Raw genomic sequence first — 22,600 nt, forward strand, 5'->3', positions numbered from 1 at the left:
GTTAACTGTAGCAAGCCATGAAACACTATTGCAAAACAAGATCTGTCTGTCCATCTGCTGATCTTCTTTGGGGTGGCAGTTTACAAGACTGTATATGTTTAGGGACACAATTTCACACCTCTTCAAGTGCAGGTTACATCCACTGACAAAGGACCAATATCCTTCCACCTAAGTCCACTGGGTCTCCTCAGCTCTGGCAGCCGATCCCCACCCCCTGGCCCCGAACTGACTTGCCCCCCTTTGGTAACTACTGCAGCTCTGCTTCAGAGTCTCAGGCTTGGGTTATTTATTTATGTATTTATTTTTGTGCTTAATAGTATGTTACAGGATTGTTAGATGACAGTGTATAGCTCCACACCACACCCACCAGCAAAATTCTGTAAAACCCCACCCCCCACCTCCCAAAGATGACCACCAGAGTTCCTGTAAGTCTTATGGACATTTGCTTGCTTCTGTTTTTTGGCAAGTTCACATGAAATCAGGGCTCTACATTCCACATAATCACCTCGAGTTCCATCCACTTTGTCCCAAAGGACACAATATCTTTTTTAAAATTTTTTTTTTTTTTTATTGCAGAATAGTGTTCCATGGACTATATATCCCATAACTTCTTTTGCCAGTCATCTGATGGTAGGCATTTAGGCTTGTTTTCATATGACTTGGTCCTTGTTTTGTTTGCTTATATTTCACATATGTGTGAGATCATCTGGAATTTTCATTTCTCCCTCAGACTCACTTCTTTTAGCAGATGGAACACTTCTCACTCCAGCCACACTGTTGGAAAAGGCAGTTTCATCCATCCATGCATCCATCCATTCATCCATCCATCCATCCTTCCTTCCTTCCTTCCTTCCATCCTTCCTTCCCCATCCCTCCCTCCCTCCCTCTCTCCCTTCCTTCCTCCCTACCCCCCCAGCTTTGTCTTACTTATTACATATCAGTGTTCCACAAAAGAGAGAGGGAGAGGCAGCAGGAGAGAGACAGAGGGGACAGGTGGTGGTGCTCCTGGTTGAGTGCATGTTACCTTATACAAGGACCTGAGCTCAAGCCCTGCTCCCCACCCACAGGGGGAAGACTTCAGGAGCTGTGAAGCAGGGCTGTAGGTGTCTAGTTTTTCCTTTATCTTCCCCTTCCCTCTCAATTTCTTTTTGCCCCATCAAATAATACATAAATTAAATTAAAGAGGGGGGGAGAGACCATCACGTTGGTACATGCAGCATCTGAGATCAAACTGGAAACCTCAGGCACAAAAATCTTACTTACACACTGCCACTCAAAGTATTTCCCTGGTCACCAATTTCATCCTTTCTTATAGCTGAGTAGCATCCCACTCTTACAGGTCTACCATGTCTTTATGCTCTAGAACTATTCCTGTATCTTGACTGTGGTGGACGACATGACAGTGAACAGAGGTGTGCAGAGATCATCCCGGGGAATGCTTCTGTGTTCTCTGGAATGGATCCCCAGGGGTGGCATTGCTAGGTCACCTGGCAGGTAGATTTTTATTACTTCAGGAAAGCTTCACACTGAAGGAAACAGTATTTACAAATGCATTATAGGCGTCATAAGTCCTTTTTTGAAAATTTTTTCCAGAGCACTGCTCAGCTCTGGCTCATGGTGGTACAGGAGACTGAATCTGGGACTTTGGAGCCTCAGGCTTGAGAGTCATTTTACATAAACATTATGCTATCTATATCCTGCCCCCCCCCCCAATACTGTTGGCCTTAGGGAGGCAGGAAGGGAGAGAGAAAGGGGTGTAGGAGATGGGAACAGGGCTACATGTAAATCAGTCCCCGGAACAGGGGAAGGGAGCCGAAGGCAGGGCTACGACTGAAGCTTCTCTCACTGAGATGAGAATAAAGTCCATTCTGCTTCGAAGCCCTTCTGGACACCAGCCCAGAGGAGTGACATAGACTGTGATGACTGACTGATGATGAAGCCATGTCCCTGGATTTATTCCCCTAAACAAAATGTACCTAAGAAGGTATAAGCCATCAAGGAAAACACAATGTGAAGATCTGAGTGAGGTTACTAGAGGGGAAAGAGTGTGTTCTTAGCTGGGACGTAACTAATATTGACTTCACTTTGCTTTACAGATGCTAAGATTTTGGGGACCTGGTTTCATAGCTATGAGCGTACACATGTCTGTATGACTCGCCACACCCACCACCAAGGTTCCTGTCCCTCAGCCAACCTGTTTTCAGTCTCAGAGACAGTCTGCCTATTGCTTTTTGTTGCTGTTGTTCTTGTTGTTGATTTTCACAAGTGTGTTTGCTTTAGTTATCTAAATGCCACAGATGAGTGAGATGACCCAAACTGCCCCTGCGGCTACAGACAGACTATGACCCACATAGTTAACGACTGCCACCTCTCCAGATTCAAAGGAGGTCTCGAAACTTTACATCAGGCTCAACCTGACGCTGTTGACTGGCTACGGAAGAAGGGCAAACGCTAGAAGAAGAAGAAGTGAGATCATCTGGCAGTTGTCTTTTACCTCTTTACTTCTTTTACTCAGTCACATCCACTTTGTCTCAAATACTACAGTCATCCTTTCTTATTCTTAATATCTATTGATTTTTTTCTTTCTTTCTTTCCTTTTGTTGCCCTTGTTGTTTTATTGTTGAAGTTATTATTGATGTTGTTGTTGTTGCTGGATAGGACAGAGAGAAATGGAGAGACGAGGGGAAGATAGAGAGGGGGAGAGAAAGATAGACACCTGCAGACCTGCTTCACTACTTGGGAAGCGACTCCCCTGCAGGTGGGGAGCTGGGGGCTTGAAATGGGATCCTTACGCTGGTCCTTGTGCTTAGCCCCACCTGCACTTACCCTGCTGCACTACCACCCAACTCCCATATTTATTGATTTTAATGAAAGTAGATAGATAGATAGATAGATAGATAGATATAGAGAAAGAGAGAGACAGACAAGAGCACTACTCAGCTCTGGCTGATGGTGGTGCTAGGGATTGAATCTGGGACATTAGAGCCTCAGGCAGGAGAGTTTCTGTAGAACCATTCTGCTGTCTCCCCAGCCAGCCCCACTGCCATCTTTTTAAATGGCCATGCAGTGTGTTTCACAGGAAATATATCCCACAGCCTTATCCAGTCATCTGTTGAAGGGGCATTTAGGCTGCTTCCACAGTTGGGCTGTAGTGCATAGTGCAGCTATCAACATAGGGGCATACACGTTATGTCCTGTGGGTATGTTCCCAAGTGTGGTATTGGGTCATCTTGGGACATTTCCATTTTTATTTCTTTAAGGACTCGCCACACTGCTTCTGCTCCAGCGCACACTGGGAAGCTTTAAAGTTGGGGTGATAATGTTCCCTGTGGTCTCATATGCTGGGAGCAGCCTCTCTCCCAGCCCAACCCTAGGAGGCCCACGTGGGCACAGCACCCCATCTATTATCCTAGTGGCTTGTCCTAGAAAACATCTTTCGGGCGTGTCTGTCCATTTGTTTCTCGGCCCCCATGCTGGGAGTGACAGGAGGGTCGTTTCCAGCGAATGCTGTGGACAGTGCCCTCTGGGTGACCTTTCCCACTGTGAGGCGGCCTCCCTCAGCCTGGAGTTTTAAATAGGCCTCTCTCCCACCCTCCAAAAAAAAAAGGAGGGGGTTGGGGGGGAGTGTGTATTCCCTAAAGGTCACGGTTTTGCATTTAGACTTAAGTGCCTGGGGCTCTCTGGGGCCTTCTTTTCATGAGAAACCTGATTTTGTTAAGAGTCTGAAAGAGAGAATAACTGCAGGGTGATCTGGCAAGGGGAGTGGGGAAGTGGCTTTCGGCAGAGTGGACTAGCTCTGTCAGCCATCCTCCCCAGAGCATGGAGGCCACAGGAAGCCAGCCAGCAAGGCTCCCACAGCCCCTCTCTTCTCTTGTGTCTCAAACTATGAAATGCCACCTGAGAGCAGGGTCATGTGTGCTAACTGCAAAGTTCTGTGACATTTGCTGAACGTTCACTTTCCTCCAGTTGCTGGCTGTATGTTGCTTTGCTCTGGAAGCTTTTTTAGTACTTCAGAGTTGTGAAAAAATAATCCCAGGGTTGGGAAGAGTTGGGGTGTGTGTGTGTGCGGAGGGGGGTGGAGACAGGGCACTCAGGCATAAAAGGAGAGTCCAGGGTAAGTGATGGAGGAGTTCTTGCTGGAGCAGCAGCAGCCATAGTTTAATGTTATGGGCCTATTAAGATTGCACTCCTGGGGCTGGGTGGTGCACCTGGTTAAATGCATATTCAAGTCCCTGGGCCCCACCTGCAGGGGGAAAGCTTTTCAAGTGGTGAAGCAGGGCTGCAGGTGTCTCTCTATTTCCCTCTTCCTCTCAATTTCTGGCTGTCTCTCTCCAAAAAATAAATTAATTAAAAAAATAAAATTATACTGTTTGGGAAGGGAAGACCGCATAATGGTTATGCAAAAGAGGATTCTCATTCCTGAAGTTCTAGAGTCCCAGGCTTTAATCCCCCCATGTCCTCAGAAGCCAGAGCTGTGCAGAACTCTGGTCTCTTTCTCTCTTACATTAAAATAATACAAATAAAAAATTGTATACATTGACCCACCAATATGTGCATTAAAAACCAAGAGATACACTCATAGACAAGCATGCACTCTACTGGGTGAGCTATCTCCTGACCCCCTGACCTGCATTTTAAATTGAAACTTGAAGTTACTGACAGCAAAGTCATGCATCCTCCTAGTACCCAGCACAACCTGGGGCTCCCCCTCACCACCAACAGTGTGGCCAGGCACTGTCATTGGCCCCCCTAAGAAGGAGCTGAACCCAGTATTCTTTTTGGTTCTTCCCATTTTCCCCTCCCCTTTGGAGAATGAGGGTTGAATGTAACAAGAGTGGCTGTCCATGTTTAATTCAATTAGATTTTTTTTTCCTCCAGGGTTATCCTCTGGGGCTGGGTGCCGGGACTACAAATCCACTGCTCCTGGTGGCCATTCTCCACCTTTTCTTTAAATATGTATCTTATTAGCTAGGACAAAGAGACACTGAGAGAGTACAAGGAGAGAGAGAGGGAGACAGACGACTGCAGACCTGCTTCACTCCTTATGAAAAGCTCCCCCCCCACCCAAGGTCCTTACACATGGTAACATGTGCACTCAACTGGGTGTGCTCCCATCCGCCCCCTTAACTCACTATTCTGTGTGAGACTTTAGTCTCAGGAGGCTAAGAAATAACATCTCTGTCGGGTGTATCTGGATGTCAGGCAGCAGAGGCCTTGACCTGGGGACAGAGGGAGAGAGCTGGGGTTTTGTGATTGGATGCCCAGTTCATTCTCATCTGTGGGGCTCTAATATCCAGCACCAACTCAGGCCACCTTTCCTTGGTGCTAGTCTGAAGGTTCCAGGACTTGACATCTTGAATGGCTGTTGTCACAACAGTGTATGGTTCTGGGTCTTTGCAAAGGCTGCTGGGACCCTCGCTTGTAACCTCACTCTGAATCCACTCAAGGCTCTGGTCAAGGTGCTGCCGGCAGAGTAAGGGGTGCCACTATGTGTGTGCTGGCTGGGCTGGCTGGCTCCTGCCAACATGCCCTGGAGGCTGGGGAAAGATACAGCTGGCCAGAGGCTCTCAGGCCTGCAGGTGGCTGTGACTGCAGCCCGCCTGAGGGGACAGCATGCAGGATCCAGGTGCTCCGCCCAGAGAGAATGATCCCCATTGATGATATGTTGGGAACATGGCCCTTCAAAGCCACGCGCTGAGGGTCTTTCTGTTGTCCACAAAGGACCATGGCAAATGTCTAACAAAAGTGTTTAAATGGTCTCTCTCCTTTCTGGTGAAGCATGCAGGAAAAGACAGTTAAATGTGGAGTCTGTCCTCAGCCAAGGAGACATATACAGCCCAGTGTTGTGATAGATTCATACAGGATGCTTCCAGAACAAGGGGGCTGGCTAAGGAGAAGGGATGCTTGCAATTTTAGTTACAAGTGACAAAACGGGGCTCTCTTTGGATGTGTGATCCCTTTGATTAGAATGGTTTATAGCTTGACAGAGAATCTGGGGTGGCAAAATCTTTGCAAAAAAAAATGTTCACAATGAAACACTTCCAAAAGCTTGGCTAAACCCAATCAGAATCTCCAAGAGAAAACAAGAGTTCTTGCTCCTTTGTGTGTCTTCTTTGCCATCTAAATTCTACACAGCGAAGCACAAAGTAAACCGTAACATTACTTGGAGCTTTTAGAACATTTTAATTAGGAAAAAGTGGATTTTTCTGACGTCAGTGGTGATGCATGTGTTTATTAATCTGTACTTAAACAGGAGTAGTTATTCCTGTCCTCTTTTAAATTTCACTGTTGACCAGCACACAGACCTTAGCTGCAAATCCAGTGGTTTAAAAACATGATTTTCAGGACTCAGATCAGTATTTGTTTTGTTTGGATACACAAGAGGCAGTAACTCAACCTACCACTGTGTTGTTTTCTGTAAGATCAGTTTAATAAATTATTGCTCTGTGGACCACACAATGGGGTGAATAAATGTTAGTGGCTTAATACTCAGGCTGCAAAGTTTGTAACCAACTCCCAGGAAGAGGCCAGTGCCAGGGCCTGGGGCACTCATTTGTCTCTCCATATTTAAATCAATGACCCAAGCAGTGAGACAATAAGCTGGTGAACTTGTCACGGCAGACCACAGAGGCGTGGACAAACACTGAGCAGGTTTCCTGGATGGAGTCTTTTTGGTCTCATCTTCTGCCGTAAAGGTGCAATGCATAGATGCCCCGAATATTCTCTCTTCTTCCTCAGTCGTCTGGTACACCACCGAGAGCTAAGCCCACAGTTGTCAGCTTCTGGAAAGCTCCCACTTACTGCTCAAGGGGAATGCTTTTGTCTGCAGAGTGGAACAAGATAAGCGACTTAATCTTCCTAGTAACACGTGAGTCACCATGTATCATTTTAATCTGCAGCCCACACGGGCTGAGTCATGTCACACGCTGATTTGACTCTTGTATGAGAAAGTGCCTCCCTGCCCATGATGGATGACTTGTTCTCTTGAAACAACAGTCAAGATGGTGAACGCCTCAGGGTGATAGACAGCGTGAGCAATGGTTCAAGTTCACCTGACAAAGCTGCAGGCTGGGCAGGCAGCCTTCGAGAAAGGATTATTCACACTGGCATTACAGCTCTCAATGCAATTTTCTCCTCGTGCAGCTGCAAAGCTTCTGCACACTGAAGGTTTAGGCACCATAATAAAGAGATTTATTTTTTCCCCTTCTCGCACTCTCTCTTGCTTCTTACACTTTACACCTAGTTTCTACTGAGTATACACCGTCTCCTAAACAATGGCAGTGCAAATGCCTGCTGTCTCTCATGGCCCAAGGGGACAAATCCAAGCTCCTTCCTTTAACTTGACTTTGGAGACTTGGCTTTATAATGTTACCATTTCATAACTCCATGGAAAAAGATGAAAGTAAGAAAGCAGTTGTCTGAAAAGAAAAAGAATGAAGAGGTCAGCAGGGAGGTGTGTGTGTGTGTGTGTGTGTGTGTGTGTGTGTGTGTATAACCTCTTCCTCATGTCCCTCCTCCAATTCTGTATAGAAAGAAGTTTCATACAAAGTTAAGTGTTCAAGGGACGAACTGAAAAAGCCTGCACCACAGGGGCCTGGATTCTCTAGAGAGGACAGGAGGACAGGAGCTCTACAACTGGCATGAGAAACACCTGTAGGCTCAGTTTCTAGTGACAAAAAACTCCCAAAACTTTGACAACTTAAAATCACAAAAGTTTGTTGTTTGTTTCTCAGCTGAGTTCGTGTGTTCTGTGGATCTCTGGGCTCTTTTTCCATCTTCCCTCCTCTTCTTATTTTAAGAGTGAGATTGGAGCAATGTGCCATTATTTTTATATTTTATGGTAGTTTTTTTTTTAATTAAAAAAGATTTTTTTTATTACCGCCAGGGTTAATTAGTACTGGGGTTTGGTGCTGACGTTACTGCTCCCTGCAACCATTTTTTTTTCTTTTTATTTTATTAGATAAGACAGAGATAAATTGAGAGGGGAAACACAGAGGGAGAGAGAGATACACCTGCAGCCCTGCTTCACTGCTTGTGAAGCTTCCCCCTACAGGTGGGGAGCAGGGGATTGAACTTGAGTTTTCGTGCATGGAATCATATGTGCTCAACTAGATGTGCCGCTGCCCGGCCCCTCTGATAGTGCTCTTGTCTTTCTTGCTGTTAGAACTGCTGGGTCCCTCTCCGGCTCCTGAAAGCTTCTGGGCAAGGTTGGCCAAGGGAGTGATTCCACAGCCTTACACTAGCAGTGAGAGACAGGTGGCAGCAGTGCTCATCCTCCCCCTCATAGGCTCCAGCCAGAACCGGCCCCAGCCAGAACCGGCCCCAGGGGCTGGCGGGGGGGGGGGGGACTCCACCACACAGGAGGAGGGGGCCCTCATGCCCACACTGCAGGAGGGGGGCCCCCACACCCACACTGTCCGGAAGTGCTGTCTACCTACCCGAGCTCCTCCAGGGTAGGTCTGGCCAAGGAGAGGCGGTGGCAGATCACATTGCACTCCTGATGCTGGTTATTGAAGAAGTAAAAGATGCCCCTCTTCCCAAAATTGGTGGGGATCTCTTTCTGATCCAGTGAGTGAATCTGGGGATCAGTGAGGTAGATGAGGCCTTTTCCATTTCCCGTCACCCAGCCTGAAAGAGGGAGAGAGGGAGGGAGAGAAAGAGAGAGAGAGGAATGCTGAGAGTGAAATTTTGACAGATGTCAGCGAAGATGTGTTTACATGCCTGAAGAGACACGTCATAGGCCAGTCATGCTAAGGCTCATGGCTCACACATTTCCACTCCGGGCTGTGGCACTGAGCGTCCTAGTCACCAATCTGAGGAGAGTTGACTTTTGGGTGGTGAAATTTGTCAACTATGAACATACCCAGGTCCTGGAGAGCTAGCTCACTGCAGAGGGTGCCTGCCTCTCCATATACACAGCTCTGGTTTGAGCCCCAGAAGCACATGGGAGTACCATAGCACCAGAGGAGACTCTCTCCATCTCTCTGAATGAAAATGGAGCCTGGGAACAGTGAAATTGCACCTAGATAAAACCCTAGTTCTGCAAACGAAAACAGCAAATATGACATACACCCAGATCACCAATTTTCTGGGAGTCAGAGAGCAATGAAAACACTTAGCATAGTTGCTAAGTTCACAAGACAGTATATTTCTATCACAAGTGAGGGATTTCTCTAGTGCTTTGCTTATTAATTCATAGATTTGGCTAGTAAATGTTAAATAAACTGAGTGCCCACACTGTACATAACACTTTTGGGCAATGAGGATACAACAGTGAACCAGTTGGTTAAACAAACAAACAAACAAACAAAACTCTGTACTTGGGTAGGCAAACATCACAAAGGCAGTATACCAGACTCTCCACATCTGAGGCTGTAAGATTAATCCTGACAACCAGCAGCCAGAATCGAGCAATATTCGCCCTCCCCCCTCATGAAAAGAAACAAATTCTTTGAAAAAGGAAAGAATGAGTTCAGGTGATGGTATACCCTGTTAAGCACACATTATCAAGCACAAGGACCTGGGTTCAAGCCCCTGGTCCTCACCTGCAGGAGCAAAGCTTCACGAGTGGTAAAGCAGGGCGGCAGGTGTCTCTCTGTCTCTCTCCCTCTAAGTCCCCCCTCCCCTTTCAATTTATCTCCGTTTTATCAAATATAAGAAAAAAAGAAAGAAAAGGAAAGGAACAACTAAAAAAAAACCCTTTGTGTCTATTGAGGCATCATTCTTACAAAGGGGGCCCTGATTAATCAACAATATAAATAATCTGAAAGAGAATGATGATAGATACTATGGGTGAGGGGCTGAGAGACCATATAGAAGGAACACGGAATCATTACTGAAAATGGTTATAAGACATCTCCCATATCGTGTAAATGATGTATGGAGTGTGGGTTCATAACTCCGATAAGTAAAATACCAGACGAACTAAAACAACATAGGAACAATGACACATATGCACAACCATGTATATATTTGGCACCAGGGTTTTGTGCCTGGGTGATTCTACCACTCCCACTGCTGTTCTTTCAATTTCAGAGCCAGACAAAGAGGGACAGAGCCCAAAGCGCTGCTCCACCATTCAGGAAACTGTTGTGCATGGTGTCACCATGTGGAGGCCTGAACTCAGGTCCTCGCCAGGTGAGTTAACTCGCGACCCTGCAAAATGAGACCATAATGCAGACTCAGGTCCACACAGCTTTCCCATTACGACGCTGACTATGAACCCAACATCCCACTTGTGAAGGTGACAGACTGAAGAAAAGCATGGAAAGATTTTGACACATGAAAAAAAAATGCTATAAGAAACAGAGGTTGCTCGAATTCACTTCTGTAATGTTTAGAAATGCCTGGATTCTTTCTAGAATTCTGCCAACAAAAATGTAACGCAGGTGCTCTGTTTAGGTGACACCTTGGACACTTGCAGAAGCCTTAGACACCTGTTTTTCTAGGCCTCATGTATTACAGAAAGCAAAAGTGATTTACTTCAAACAGCTGACTATGCGTGGGACAATGTGTTAAATGAGGATTGGGAGGGCTAGTCACAAAACCTATTTACATAGGAATAACTCTCTCTCTCTCTCTCTCTCTCTCACACACACACACATACACACTTTCCAGTCTTAACCTACCTTGTAAATCCACCACAATATCTCTGTGATTGGAAAACTCGTAAGAGAAGTGGCCGTAAGCCAAGCCGTATTCTGTGGCCTTGTACTCTGTTTTCACCACATCGGTGTTATTTGAGAGTTTTACAAAATCCCCCAGAATGTAGGGCTCCACACTGATGCACCCCTTTATCGTCCTGCCCTCCAAAATCTGAAGATAGAAAGGGGAGGTGGTTGGGGCTTAGGGTGATGTGTACCCCCTCAGCCTCCCACAAAAGACCAAACATTACCTCAAATAAAACTGAAAAGCTGGAGGGGAGGGAAACAAGGTGTGAAGATTCATGCACAGTGCTTTTAACACTGTAGAGGGTCAACTGCAGAAATGGCTTGGCTGGTGGAGCCTGAGGTTCCTGGTTTGACCCCCCAACACCACATGTACAAGGGTGTGCTCTGGCTTCCTTCTCTCCTCTGTCTCATGTGAAACTCTCTCATATGTAATCAATAAAAATCAATCTTTAAAAAGGTAAACATTGTATGGGGCATGTCCCAGAACCTAAAGTGTTTAAGCAGCAGCTGACTGGTCACTTGGTTGCTAGAGGTGGGAACCCACAAATGTAAAACAGGGGATTTCTGCACCTAGTAGAAGGGGCTAGTTAGGGTCAGAAATTGCAGGGGCACAGGAGAGGAGAGTACACTAAAGCCAGCCAACTGGGACCATGTGGACTCAGAGCTAGTCACAGGGGATTTGGCAGCTCTGATGGCTGCATTCAGGACACAGAACATCCTGCCAAGGCTGCTGAAGCAGACAGAGGAGCCCAGGGCCTGTGCTTACTGGGTTCACCAGAAGGAGGGTGCAGGTAGGCGGATGCAGCCTGGCCAACAAAAGCTGACCGGAAGGCTGAATTTCAGGCCCTCCTGCTTGTTGTCATCTTACCAGCAGGATGGTGGATGGGATGTAGAATATCTGTGTGGGAATCTTCTGCTCATAGAGTCTCTTGTTGAATTCCATCACGTAGTGCTGTGCGGTCATCTGCCTTTCCACGTCAGTGAAGTGGCTCCAGAGCCCCTTCTGCTGCTTATACTCCTTCCCGACATACCTGTGGGCAGAGAGGAGGCAGGTGAGCAAGCAGAGAGGCAAGTGGGCACCCTCTCCAGGGATAGATGCTCAGGGTGTGTGGTGAGGATCATCTGTGGGTGTTCCTTTCACTCAGCAGAGTTTTTGCTTAAAGATGCCAACAAAAGCCAGGGTCAAACAGAACTTTTTCCCCCCTCGGCCTTTGCCTCAGTATGGTGGGCTTTGCTGCTGCTTTGTTGTTGTTGTTGTCACTTTACTTTTGTTAAAGAGAACTATTTCCTGTGCAAACAGTTTTCTTGGAAATCCCAGGTTCAATCCCAGCACCACCATAAATCCGAGCTGAGCAGTGCTCTAGTTAAAAACCAACCAAATAAAAAAAAACCAAAAAACATTATTTTCCTGAGTCCTTGTTTGGTACAGATGGTCTCTAAACATATTTCTAGAAGGAAAGCTGCTTCTTTATGCCTCAGGCCTGAAACTTCCCTGGAGGGTGTCTGAAAGGCCTAGAACTCACAACCTTGATGACCTTTGTTCCTGACTTATGAGCATTGTTATTATTATTATTATTTTGCCTCTTTGGCAGCTCCTTCATTCACTTAGTAATGTAGCTTGTGGACAGGGGAAACACACTGAGGCTCTAAAATCCCAGGTTCAATCCCCTGCACCACCATAAGCTAGACCTGAATAGTGCTCTGGAAAAAAAAAAAAGCTGCTGAAGTGTGACTGGCATATGATGTTATCTTAGTTTGAGGTGTGTACTTAAATTTTGTTCTATGTCTTCTTGACAGTTTTTATATTTCAATTTGCAGTCTGTGGTAATGGTTGGACTTGAATCTGGGTCTCACACACATGGCAAAGTGTGAACTATCTTGCCAGCCCTCACACTAGTTTTCCTTTTAATATTGCATTTTAATAAGAGAAATCTATAGAGAAAGATACAGAGAGATACCAGAACACTGCTCAGCTCTGACTGATGGTGGTGGTGGGGATTGAACTTGGGACCTCAGAGCCTCAGGCATGAAAGTCTTTTTTTTTTTTCACAAGCTTCATAATGTATATATTTATTTATTTATTTATTTATTATTTATTTATTTAGGCATGAAAGTCTTTTTCAGAACCATTGTGCTGTCTCCCCAGCCCATGATATTTTTCTTATCTGTGCAATGGAGTTAGTGTTTCCCTGGTGGCTTTGGAATCTTGTATAGAAAACATTCAAGCAGGGAGTCGGGCGGTAGCGCAGCAGGTTAAATGCACGTGGTGCAAAGTGCAAGGACCGGCTTAAGGATCCTGGTTTGAGCCCCTGGCTCCCCACCTGCAGGGGAGTTGCTTCACAGGTGGTGAAGCAGGTCTGCAGGTGTCTCTCTTTCTCTCCCTCTCTCTGTCTTCCCCTCCTCTCTCCATTTCTCTCTGTCCTATCTAGTAATGACGACATCAATAATAATCACAACAATAAAACAACAAGGGCAACAAAAGGGAATAAATAAATATAAAAAAAAGAAAAAGGAAGACATTCAAGCAAATAGCTGCCATGATGTGGGTTCTCAATATGTGACAACTACTATTTTTTAAAATATGTATTTTATTTATTTTTAAAAATACTTATTTATCCTCTTTTGTTGCCCTTGTTGTTTTATTGTTGTAGTTATTGTTGTTGTTGATGTCGCTGTTGTTGGATAGGACAGAGAGAAATGGAGAGAGGAGGGGAAGTCAGAGAGGAGGAGAGAAAGACAGACACCTGCAGACCTGCTTCACCGCCTGTGAAGTGACTCCCCTGCAGGTGGGGAGCCGGGGCCTGAGTCAGAATCCTTACACTGGCCCTTGTGCTTTGCACCACCTGTGCTTAACCTGCTGCGCTACTGCCCAACTCCCGACAACTACTATTAATGAATGAACGATGAGAAGGAAGAGGCTTAGGAAGATAAAACAGACATTTCAGCTAATTTTTTAAGGTCTTCAAAATCTCACCAACAATGACTTAACAGAAGGGCAAAGTGAGCCCATTTTTCAGGAGACAGCCAATACCTCCCCAGAGTTTCCTCTTGATGAAGATGATAAACCCAGAAAGCATTCCTTTGTCTGCCTTTCTTCTTTACTTCCAGGTAGTCCCCTAAGTAAACAATTGTTTCCTGGGCGGTCCACAATTCAGATTTCTTGGAATATTTTAATAAGAGAGCACCTGGAATAGATGATACAGAAATGGATCACACTTTCAAATGGATTTTATAATTATTAATTATATTAATTATACAATTCACAAGAAGGCTTTAACTTTCTTTTAAAAAGTGCATTTTTATTTTTTACGTGACAGAAACAGAAAGAAATAGAGAGAGAGGAGGAAGGGAGGGAGGGAGAGAGGGAGGAAGGAAGGGAAAAAGAGAGACTTGTAGCATTGCTTTGCTACTGGTGAAGCCCCCCCCCCACAAGGTGAGAACTGGGGACTTGAACCCAGCTCCTTGCACATGGTAATGCGTGCACTCTATTGGGTGCACCACTGCCCAGCCCCTTCACTGCTGGTGGGAATGTAAATTAGTCCAAACCCTGTGGAGAACAGTCTGGAGAACTCTCAGAAGGCTAAAAATGGACCTAACCTATGACCCTGCAATTCCTCTCCTGGGGATACATCCTAAGGAACCAAACACAACCATCCAAAAAGATCTGTGTACACCTATGTTCACAGCAGCACAATTTGTAATAGCCAAAACCTGGAAGCAACCCAGGTGTCCAACAACAGATGAGTGGCTGAGTAAGTTGTGGTCTATATACACAATGGAATACTACTCAGCTATTAAAAATGGTGATTTAAAAAAGTGGATACCCTCAAAAAAAAAGTGGTGATTTCACCATTTTCAGCCCATCTTGGATGGAGTTTGAAGAAATCATGTTAAACGAAATAGGTCAGAAACAATAGGATGAGGGCACCAAAGTAATAACCCTGAGGTGAGGGGTAGACATGCAGCTTCCTGGGATACTGGGGGGTGGGAGTGGGTGGGAGGGATGGGTCACAGTATTTTGGTGGTGGGAATGGTGTTTATGTACACTCCTACTAAAATGTAGTCCTATACATCACTAGTTAATTAATAGGAGAGGGGGAAAATTAATTGTATGTCTCGAAGTTTTTCAAAACACAAACTGAATCTTTTCTCAATATATGCAGTGTAATTGATATGCAGACTCTCTCAAAAGCCTAGACCAAGTAGATCAGAAGCAACCAATAGCACAGCTATATACAAGATACTGGGTACTGTACAGCAAACCCTAACAAAAGGACTTTTCAAAGTTAACCCAATTACCAAATAATGTGATGATAACATTAACTATCGATTGTCTTTTTGAACCCTAAGACAGCAGAAACCTCACATCTCCACTATAGAGCCTCTACTTCCCCCAGTCCTGAAACCACTGGATAGGGCCCACTTTCCCGTATGCCTCTCCCAATCCATATCAAATAATATTGCATCTGCCGATCACAACCTAACCAACACAACGATTGCCACCTCAACATGCTTCACTTCAGACTGTGTCCAGAGACTTCACGTGTGGAATGACAACCCTTCAGCTTCATTACTCGGGTGAGGTCTTTCCTTTCATAGTATACTCTAATTTCATCTCAGGTGGTTCACTTTCTAACAAAGTCCCAAAACCTAGATATACACCGGTTTCTGTGAGAGAGAGCATATGTTCACACGTATCCGTAAACTACTGCAAAATATATACCTGAAAGCAGAAGTACACTAGAGTTTGCAGTGAGTACCTCCCTAACACTTCCTCTCCACTATTCCAAGCTTTGGGTCCATGATTGCTCAACAACTTGTTTGGCTTCGTATGTTAACTCTCTTTTCAGTCACCAGGTTCCAGATGTCATCAGGAGGCTGGCCAGGCTTCCCTGGACTGAAGATCCCACCAATGTGTCCTAGAGCTCCGCTTCCCCAGAGACCCACCCTATTAGGGAAAGAGAGAGGCAGACTGGGAGTATGGATCAACCAGTCAACGCCCATGTTCAGTGGGGAAGCAATTACAGAAGCCAGACCTTCTACCTTCTGCAACCCACAATGACCCTGGGTCCATGCTCCCAGAGGGATAGAGAATGGGAAAGCCATCAGGGGAGGGGGTGGGATATGGAGAATGGGTGGTGGGAATTGTGTGGAATTGTGCCCCTCCTACCCTATGGTTTTGCTGATTGATACTTTCTTAAATAAAAAAAGAAACACTAGGATGAATATGGGATGATCTCACTCACAGGCAGAAGTTGAAAAACAAAATCAGAAAACACTAAGCAGAACTTGGAATGAAGTTGGTGTATTGCACTAAAATAAAAGGCTCTGGGGGGTTCAGGTCCTGGAACATGATGGCAGAGGACCTAGTGGGGATTGTATTGTTATGTGGAAACCGGGAAATGTTATGCATGTACAAACTATTGTATTTACTGTAGACTTTAAAACATTAATCCCCTAATTAAAAAATTAATTTATTGCCACCAGGGCTACCACTGGGGCTTGTTGCCTATACAATGTATCTACTGCTCCTGATGGCCATTTTCTCTCCTTCCTTCCTTCCTTCCTTCCTTCCTTCCTTCCTTCCTTCCTTCCACCTCTCTCTCTTTTACTTTATAGAAAAGAGAAAAACTGAGAGGGGAGAGGAGGATAGAGAGGAAGAGTGAGACACACCCGCAGCCCTTCTTCACCACTTGTGAAGCTTCCCCCACTGCAGGTGGCGAGCAGGAGCTTGAACTTGGGTCCCTGCTCAATTGGGTGCCACATTGCCTGGCCCAAAATGAAAATTCTTAATAGTAGGCTCTTTGGAAAGACCAAACGCTGGGTTCCACACCCTAAGCCTATTTGAGCAGAGCCTCTGGGGTGAAGAAATGCAAGTTTCCTAGTGACACACCCAACCCAGAGGACCCTCACGTGCTGGGGATGAGAACTAATACTACAGCATCAGAGTTGAGCACCCCTCAGCTTGTGTTTTCTTTCCTGAAAGGCACTACTTTTTTTTTTTCCTCATTCAAATGATTCCTCAGAGGGAAAGAGTGGGAAGCAGGGTCTTGGTGACAGTGTGAAGACAGTAGGGCTACAGTGGTGTGTATACAGGAATAAAGATATATTTACATTGAAATTGTATGGTTATGTAAATTAGTTGCAAATTGTAAATAAAATTTTTGGAAACTTGGGGACTCACACATGCACAGTTTTACTGCTTCTGGTCAAATCTTTCATGGGGGAGGGGAAGGCACAGTAGCACCTCCTGCGGTGGTGCAAGGAGTCGGAACCTAGGCACGGTGAGGCATGTTCCCCACACAGTGAGTTACCTCTCTGGTCCCAAAATTGTAACTCGATCTTTAAAAAGTTTTAAAAGATCATAAATAATTGTTCAAGAGCTGGAGGGCGTTGTGATGGCCCCTCTGGGCTGAGAGTGGAAGTGTCTCTTCCCATTTCCCCACCATCTCTAGGCTTTGTGTGAAACATACCAGACTGGGGGCAGCCTAGCCCAGGGCTCCCCGTGGGAGATGACTCTGTAGCTTTCCCTAAGTGAGATGTAGCTGCTGCCTGCAATGGTAGGGATACCTCTTCAACCCACAGGAAACTTCTGACATGTGAAAACACCAGCCCACTAAAGGCTGACACCCCAAGGTCCCATGTTCTACCCCCCCACCCCCACCCCAGGCACCACCTCCTACCAGAGCTGAGCTGTGCTCTGGCAGCTCACTCTCTCCCTTCCTATTGACTCACAGTCAATCACTCAGTCTTGAAACAAAGCGTGAGGGAGACCCCCCCCACCTCTGTACACTCACAGGGCACAGGAGGGCTCTATGTCTTCCAAGAGCTCTAAGCAATGTCTACAATCAGTTCTTCCAGTCCCCAAACCCAAATCCCGCCTTGGCACTCACCGTGTGCTTGCCGCAGCTGGCTAGGCTTAAAGACCCCTGTGCCTTTTAGTCTCTGGAAAAGCCAGCTGTGCGACACGCCTGCTAGGAGCTTCTCCAGGTCCTGAGGCTGCAGCGTGCGAGCCTCCAGGAGCTCCTGCTGGCTCACCCCCAGCCTGGAAATAGAAGCACTGCTGCTGCTGCTGGAATTCAGGAGGGACCATGGGCTTTCACCCACAGAAGAACCCTTTGAAAATATGGCAGACCTCAGCTGCCACGATGAGGACAAGGAGGAGACTGAGCTGGAGTTCAGGCTGCAGTTGAGTAAGTCTACTGGCGAGCTGCCTTCCTCTGTGGTGGCACAGTCCTCACTGGCACTGGGGGAGGGTGTGCTGTTGGTTACAGAGGAATGGAGGGTCTCAGCCCCACAACCAGGCCTCTGAGCTCCAAGCCTATGAGATGCATGTGGACTTGTGGGGTTTTGAAACTCTGTGCTGCCTGGCTCAGACCCTTCCTCATCCACCGTGGGGGCCTCAGGGTCCACAGCCTGCTGTCTGACTGAGCCACTGCCCTCTCCTGAGTCAGGACGGTGAGCCTGCCATCGAGGATGGCCAGAGTGCTGTGTCATCATAGGCCTGTCCCCTAGGGGCTCATTTAAGGCCCCGTGGGAGCTAGAGGGTTGATCCTCTGTGCTTTCTGCTGTTTCTACTTCAGGATCCACCCAGGAAAGGTGGCCTCGACCTCCCTGGTGACCTTGCCCATTGTCTTCTCCTCCATGCCTGCCTGTGGCATCACATCTGAGGTCTACAAATGCATCAACCATCTCAAAGGTTTCTCCCTCTTCTAGTGAAGGACAGGCTGCCAGCTTCTCAGACCAGCCTGAATGAGCAGGGGACACAGGGGCTGAAGGACTCTGGCAGTTCATCACTCTCTTAGCCTCCTGTTCTGCCCCTGCTCCTTCTACCAGCCCTGGGGCTGAGAAAATGTCTGCTGGGCTCTGAGAAGGGAGGGTGGTGGGCAGCCTCTGTGTGCAGAGTGGATTCTGAAGAGACTCTGCGTTGCCCACTTCTGAGGCCTGGCCGGATAGGCCAGGTGGCTCTGAAGACAGTGGCCATTGTATTTTGTCTTCTCCCTTGTCCTGCGGCCACTCAGGCAGAGCAGTGGGACACTGAGCGTCCACCGCACCTTCCTCTTGACTTGACTTGGCTCTTTTCTGGTCATCAACATGACAGGCCACTTCTTCCCAACTTGAACTTAAGCTGGACAACCTGCTCCAGGACCCGGAGCTCTGGCTGCCACTCAGAGAAGTGTTCAAAGCGGTCCTCTGAGCAGGGCCGAGGTCTGGGGACCCCGCCTCACTCTCTGCATTCTGGTCCATGGATCGGAAGGCCTCAGTGCCTTCCCACTTGCTCCTTCTGGTCCTCCTGAGTTTCTCCACTCTCTCCTGGGCTCCCTGGAGAGAAGGTTGCCTGACACCTTCCCGGGGGTCTGGGATCTCTGTTTCTGTTCTCAGAGTGGTGATGCACACCCCGGAATTCATCTCTTCTTGTTGGTGCCAGTGGTTTCCACACTTGCTTTCAAACACCTCGCACACGGAGATGTGGTGCTGGGAGTGGACCTCCAGGACTTTCTGGAAATCCACTTGCCCCCGTGAGACGGGCTGATCCAAACCACACTGGAAACCCTCGGGAACATAAGACCCGGCGTCTGCATTGGAGAAGGCCTGGACTTGGAAGAGCGCCTTAACCTGGCCGATGGCGGCCATGATGTCCTGAGCCAAGGCCTCCCGCTCCTGACTTCCGGCGGAAGTGCTGACGGCGTAGAGCGTCAACATGGCAGTGCAGCAGAGCCCAAGCGCTGCCTGTACCTGTTCGGTGTCACCCTGGAGCCTTCGCTGTGCTGTGGCCAGGCCGAAGGCGGCTTTGAGGAAGCTGTGGAGCTCCTGCTTCCCAGTCACCGGCTCACCCTGCCTCCTGGTGAGGAGGCCGATCTCGAAGGCCTCTTTGGCATCACATAGGTAGCGAGTTTTCAGTCCAGGGGGACAGTTGCTGGAGCTGCTATAGGACAGCAAGCAGGTGCCCCGGATGTTCTGGGGGGGGGGGGGGCGGATATGCCAGAGTCAAGCGGACAGACAGAAAGACAGACAGAATCAGACCGCTGAGTTTAATAAGCTTGAGGTGAATCAGAAAAAGCTTTTCAATCCCAGAGGACAGCTGCTAGAAACACAGTGGGACATGAGCTGGAGAGAGTTCACCTGGGAGTGCACCTGCTGTGTCATGTGCACCAGGATCCAGGTTCTAGCGCAGCTCCCACTGCCCTGGGGGAAGCCTCAGTGCTGTGGTGCCTGTCTCTCATTCTCTCATTCTCTCTTTCTCTTCCTCTCTCTGTCTCCCTCTGTTTTATTTTGCCTCCAGGGTTATCACTGGGGCTCACTGCTGGCACTGCGAATCCACTGCTCCTGGTAGCCTTTTTTTTTTTTCATTTTTAAATATTTTATTGGATAGGACAGAGAGAAATTGAGAGGGGGAGGGGGAGATAAAGGGAGAGAGACAGACACCTGAAGACCTGCTTCACCGCTTGTGAGGTGACCTCCCTGCAGGTGGGGAACCTGGGACTCAAACCAGGATACTTGCACTTCATAGTATGTGCTCTGGTTCTTTCTCTTTTATTAATTAATAAGGAAATCTTTAAAAAAGTGAGAAAAGCAATCAATCATATACATGTTTAATCAACAATATATACAGAGATAGATAAAAGCATATATGAAATTTTCCCCAACAGGGTGGGGGCTAGGTCCTTACATTATTGTACCACTCCCAGTGGTCACTTTTTTCTGTCCTTTAGATTGAAGGTGGGAGACAAAGAGACATGGAGAAAGGGAGAGAGGAGAGACCTGCTTAGTGAAGCAAGTAAGGAGGTAAAGGACAACTACAGAATGGTTTCACTCATATGTGGAATATAGAGAGAATTGAGTATATGAATGTGAAAAGAACATAATGTTAACCTATTTTCAAGCCTGTGGGAGAACTATAGTGGTTATCTTATAGGGGTGGGGGTAATGGGAGTGGTGGAAAAAATAAAAGGACTTAGGCTGGGGTGAGAGTACTTTGCAGAGAGAGACAAGAAATGTTACCCATGTGTCAACAACTGTACTGTAAACCATTGACCGCTCAACAAATTAGAGAAAATTACTACTTTCGTAGATTGAAATAAAAGAGACACACAGAGAGAAGAGACTCCACAACTCTGCTCCACCACTTGTGAAGTGGTGCTCCCCCTACTAAGTAGAGCACCCCTGCAGGGGCTCCCATATGGAGACTCAGGATTCCAACCTGGGTTCTCAGTCTGTGACCTTCACTCCCACCTGGCTGATGTTTTTCTCATGAAAACCTTCCTACTGGTGCATGAGTCACAATAACCAAGAATGTGTACCACGTCAGTTTTGAAGTGCTTTCCTTCCCTCCCATTGACTTTCATACCCTGCCCATTGGCAGGAAAGGGTAGGAGAGGGGGCTGGTTACCATAGCTGTGAGCACGAAGAGGGGTGTGTAAGGACTGAATGCGGCGGCCAGCTTGCAGGCTTCTGCAGCTGACAGCAAATGGTGGTCCAAGTACTTGAGCAAACCCTGTGAGGAAAGAGGAGACCAGCGCTTAGGAAACTGTTTACAGGTGGATAGAAGAAAGGTGATGAAATAGCTCTGCTTCTCACCCCAAATTCAGGGTGTCCTGCCCCATATCAGAACCATTTCTGTGCAGTGGTTCCTTTTGTTGCCCTTGTTTGTTATTGTTGTTGTAGTTATTAATTGTGGTTGTTGTTGATGTTGTCATTGTTGGATAGGACAGAGAGAAATGGAGAGAAGAGGGGAAAACAGAGAGGAGGAGAGATAGATAAACACCTGCAGAACTGCTTCACTGCCTGTGAAGCGATGCCCTTGCAGGTGGGGAGCCAGGGGCTCAAACCGGGGTCCTTATGCTGATTGGTGCACTCTGCGCCATGTGTGGTTATTAATTTTATATTTTTATGAAAACGAGGGAAACAAGAGGAGACACAAGGCCTCAGGGCTTGGAACCAGGGAGATAGCACCATCAGGAGCACAACAGATTTTCAGGCCTGAGGCACCAAAAGCCTCAGGTTCAATCCCTGGCATCAGTATAAACCAGAGCTGAACAGTGCTCTGGTAAAACAAATACCCCAGGGCTTCCTCATCACCCCAGGGAGGATCAGATACACAAAAATTAATTCAGGGTCTGAGTGGTGGGACACCTTATAAAGTGCACATGCTACAATGCACAAGGACGTAGGCTCAAGCCCTCAGTCCCTATCTTTCTGGAGAAGCTTCACAAGAGATGAAGCAGGGCTGCAAGTCTCTGTCTGTCTGTCTGTCTCTCTCTCCCTCCCTCTCTCTCCCCCTTCCCTCTAGATTTCTCTGTCACTATCCAATAAATAAGCAATGTTAAAAATAAAAACAAAAACAAACAAAAACTCACGCTTCCCTGGAACTGCCTTTTGATTATGGAAACTCTACCTGCTTTGAAGTTAGGTTAACCAATGATTTCCACATTGCTCTCCCCTTTCTGATTCCATAGCAATTCAAATTCCTTTGTTCTGGAAACATGGGGTTCAAAGCATTGATCACATTGGTAATTGATGTGTCTACTCACTAGTCATTTTGGGGACCCCCTGTATATCTAACACTGTGCTAGGTTCTGGGAGAGTAACACCACACAGGGCATCATAGCAGATGTCCCCAGGCTGGCTTCTCTTCCTCTGGAAGGGGACACTTCTTGCTTCCTGGAGAGCCAGTGGAGAGCTTGCTGGCTAGCTGGAGAATGCTGTTGGTACTGGTGATGGAACCTGGGATCTCCAGGTCTCAGGCATGAAAATCTGTTGTGTAGCTGCTATCTCCCCCGTCCAGCACATTGGTTTTGATTAGTGATATTTACCAGGCTAATATGTGAATTGTTTCTAAATTTTTCATAATCCTTCTCGCTCATGGAGACGAAGATGTCCGCCAGGATTCCTAGGGACATGGAGATGCCCTGGAAAAGAGAACACAACAC

At 46.9% G+C, this 22,600-nt stretch overlaps 1 protein-coding gene across 10 annotated transcripts in view; it reads right to left on the reverse strand.

Annotated features, from left to right (window-relative positions):
* The window catches only part of ALPK1 (alpha kinase 1), a 101,957-nt gene that overhangs the window by 8,990 nt on the left and 70,367 nt on the right, over positions 1 to 22,600 (reverse strand). For 6 of the 10 annotated variants that reach the window (XM_060186205.1, XM_060186210.1, XM_060186206.1 and 3 more), the window contains 7 exons: positions 22,484 to 22,579; positions 21,061 to 21,165; positions 17,564 to 19,628; positions 13,702 to 13,855; positions 11,539 to 11,701; positions 10,629 to 10,815; positions 8,439 to 8,628 (listed from right to left, as the gene is read on the reverse strand). In XM_060186205.1, coding sequence (XP_060042188.1) covers positions 8,439 to 8,628; positions 10,629 to 10,815; positions 11,539 to 11,701; positions 13,702 to 13,855; positions 17,564 to 19,628; positions 21,061 to 21,165; positions 22,484 to 22,579 — 2,960 coding nt within the window. The other 4 variants (XM_060186207.1, XM_060186212.1, XM_060186209.1 and 1 more) reach the window with 3 other exon arrangements.

Source organism: Erinaceus europaeus, chromosome 2 (assembly GCF_950295315.1).
Source record: "Erinaceus europaeus chromosome 2, mEriEur2.1, whole genome shotgun sequence".
Lineage (NCBI taxonomy): Eukaryota > Metazoa > Chordata > Mammalia > Eulipotyphla > Erinaceidae > Erinaceus > Erinaceus europaeus.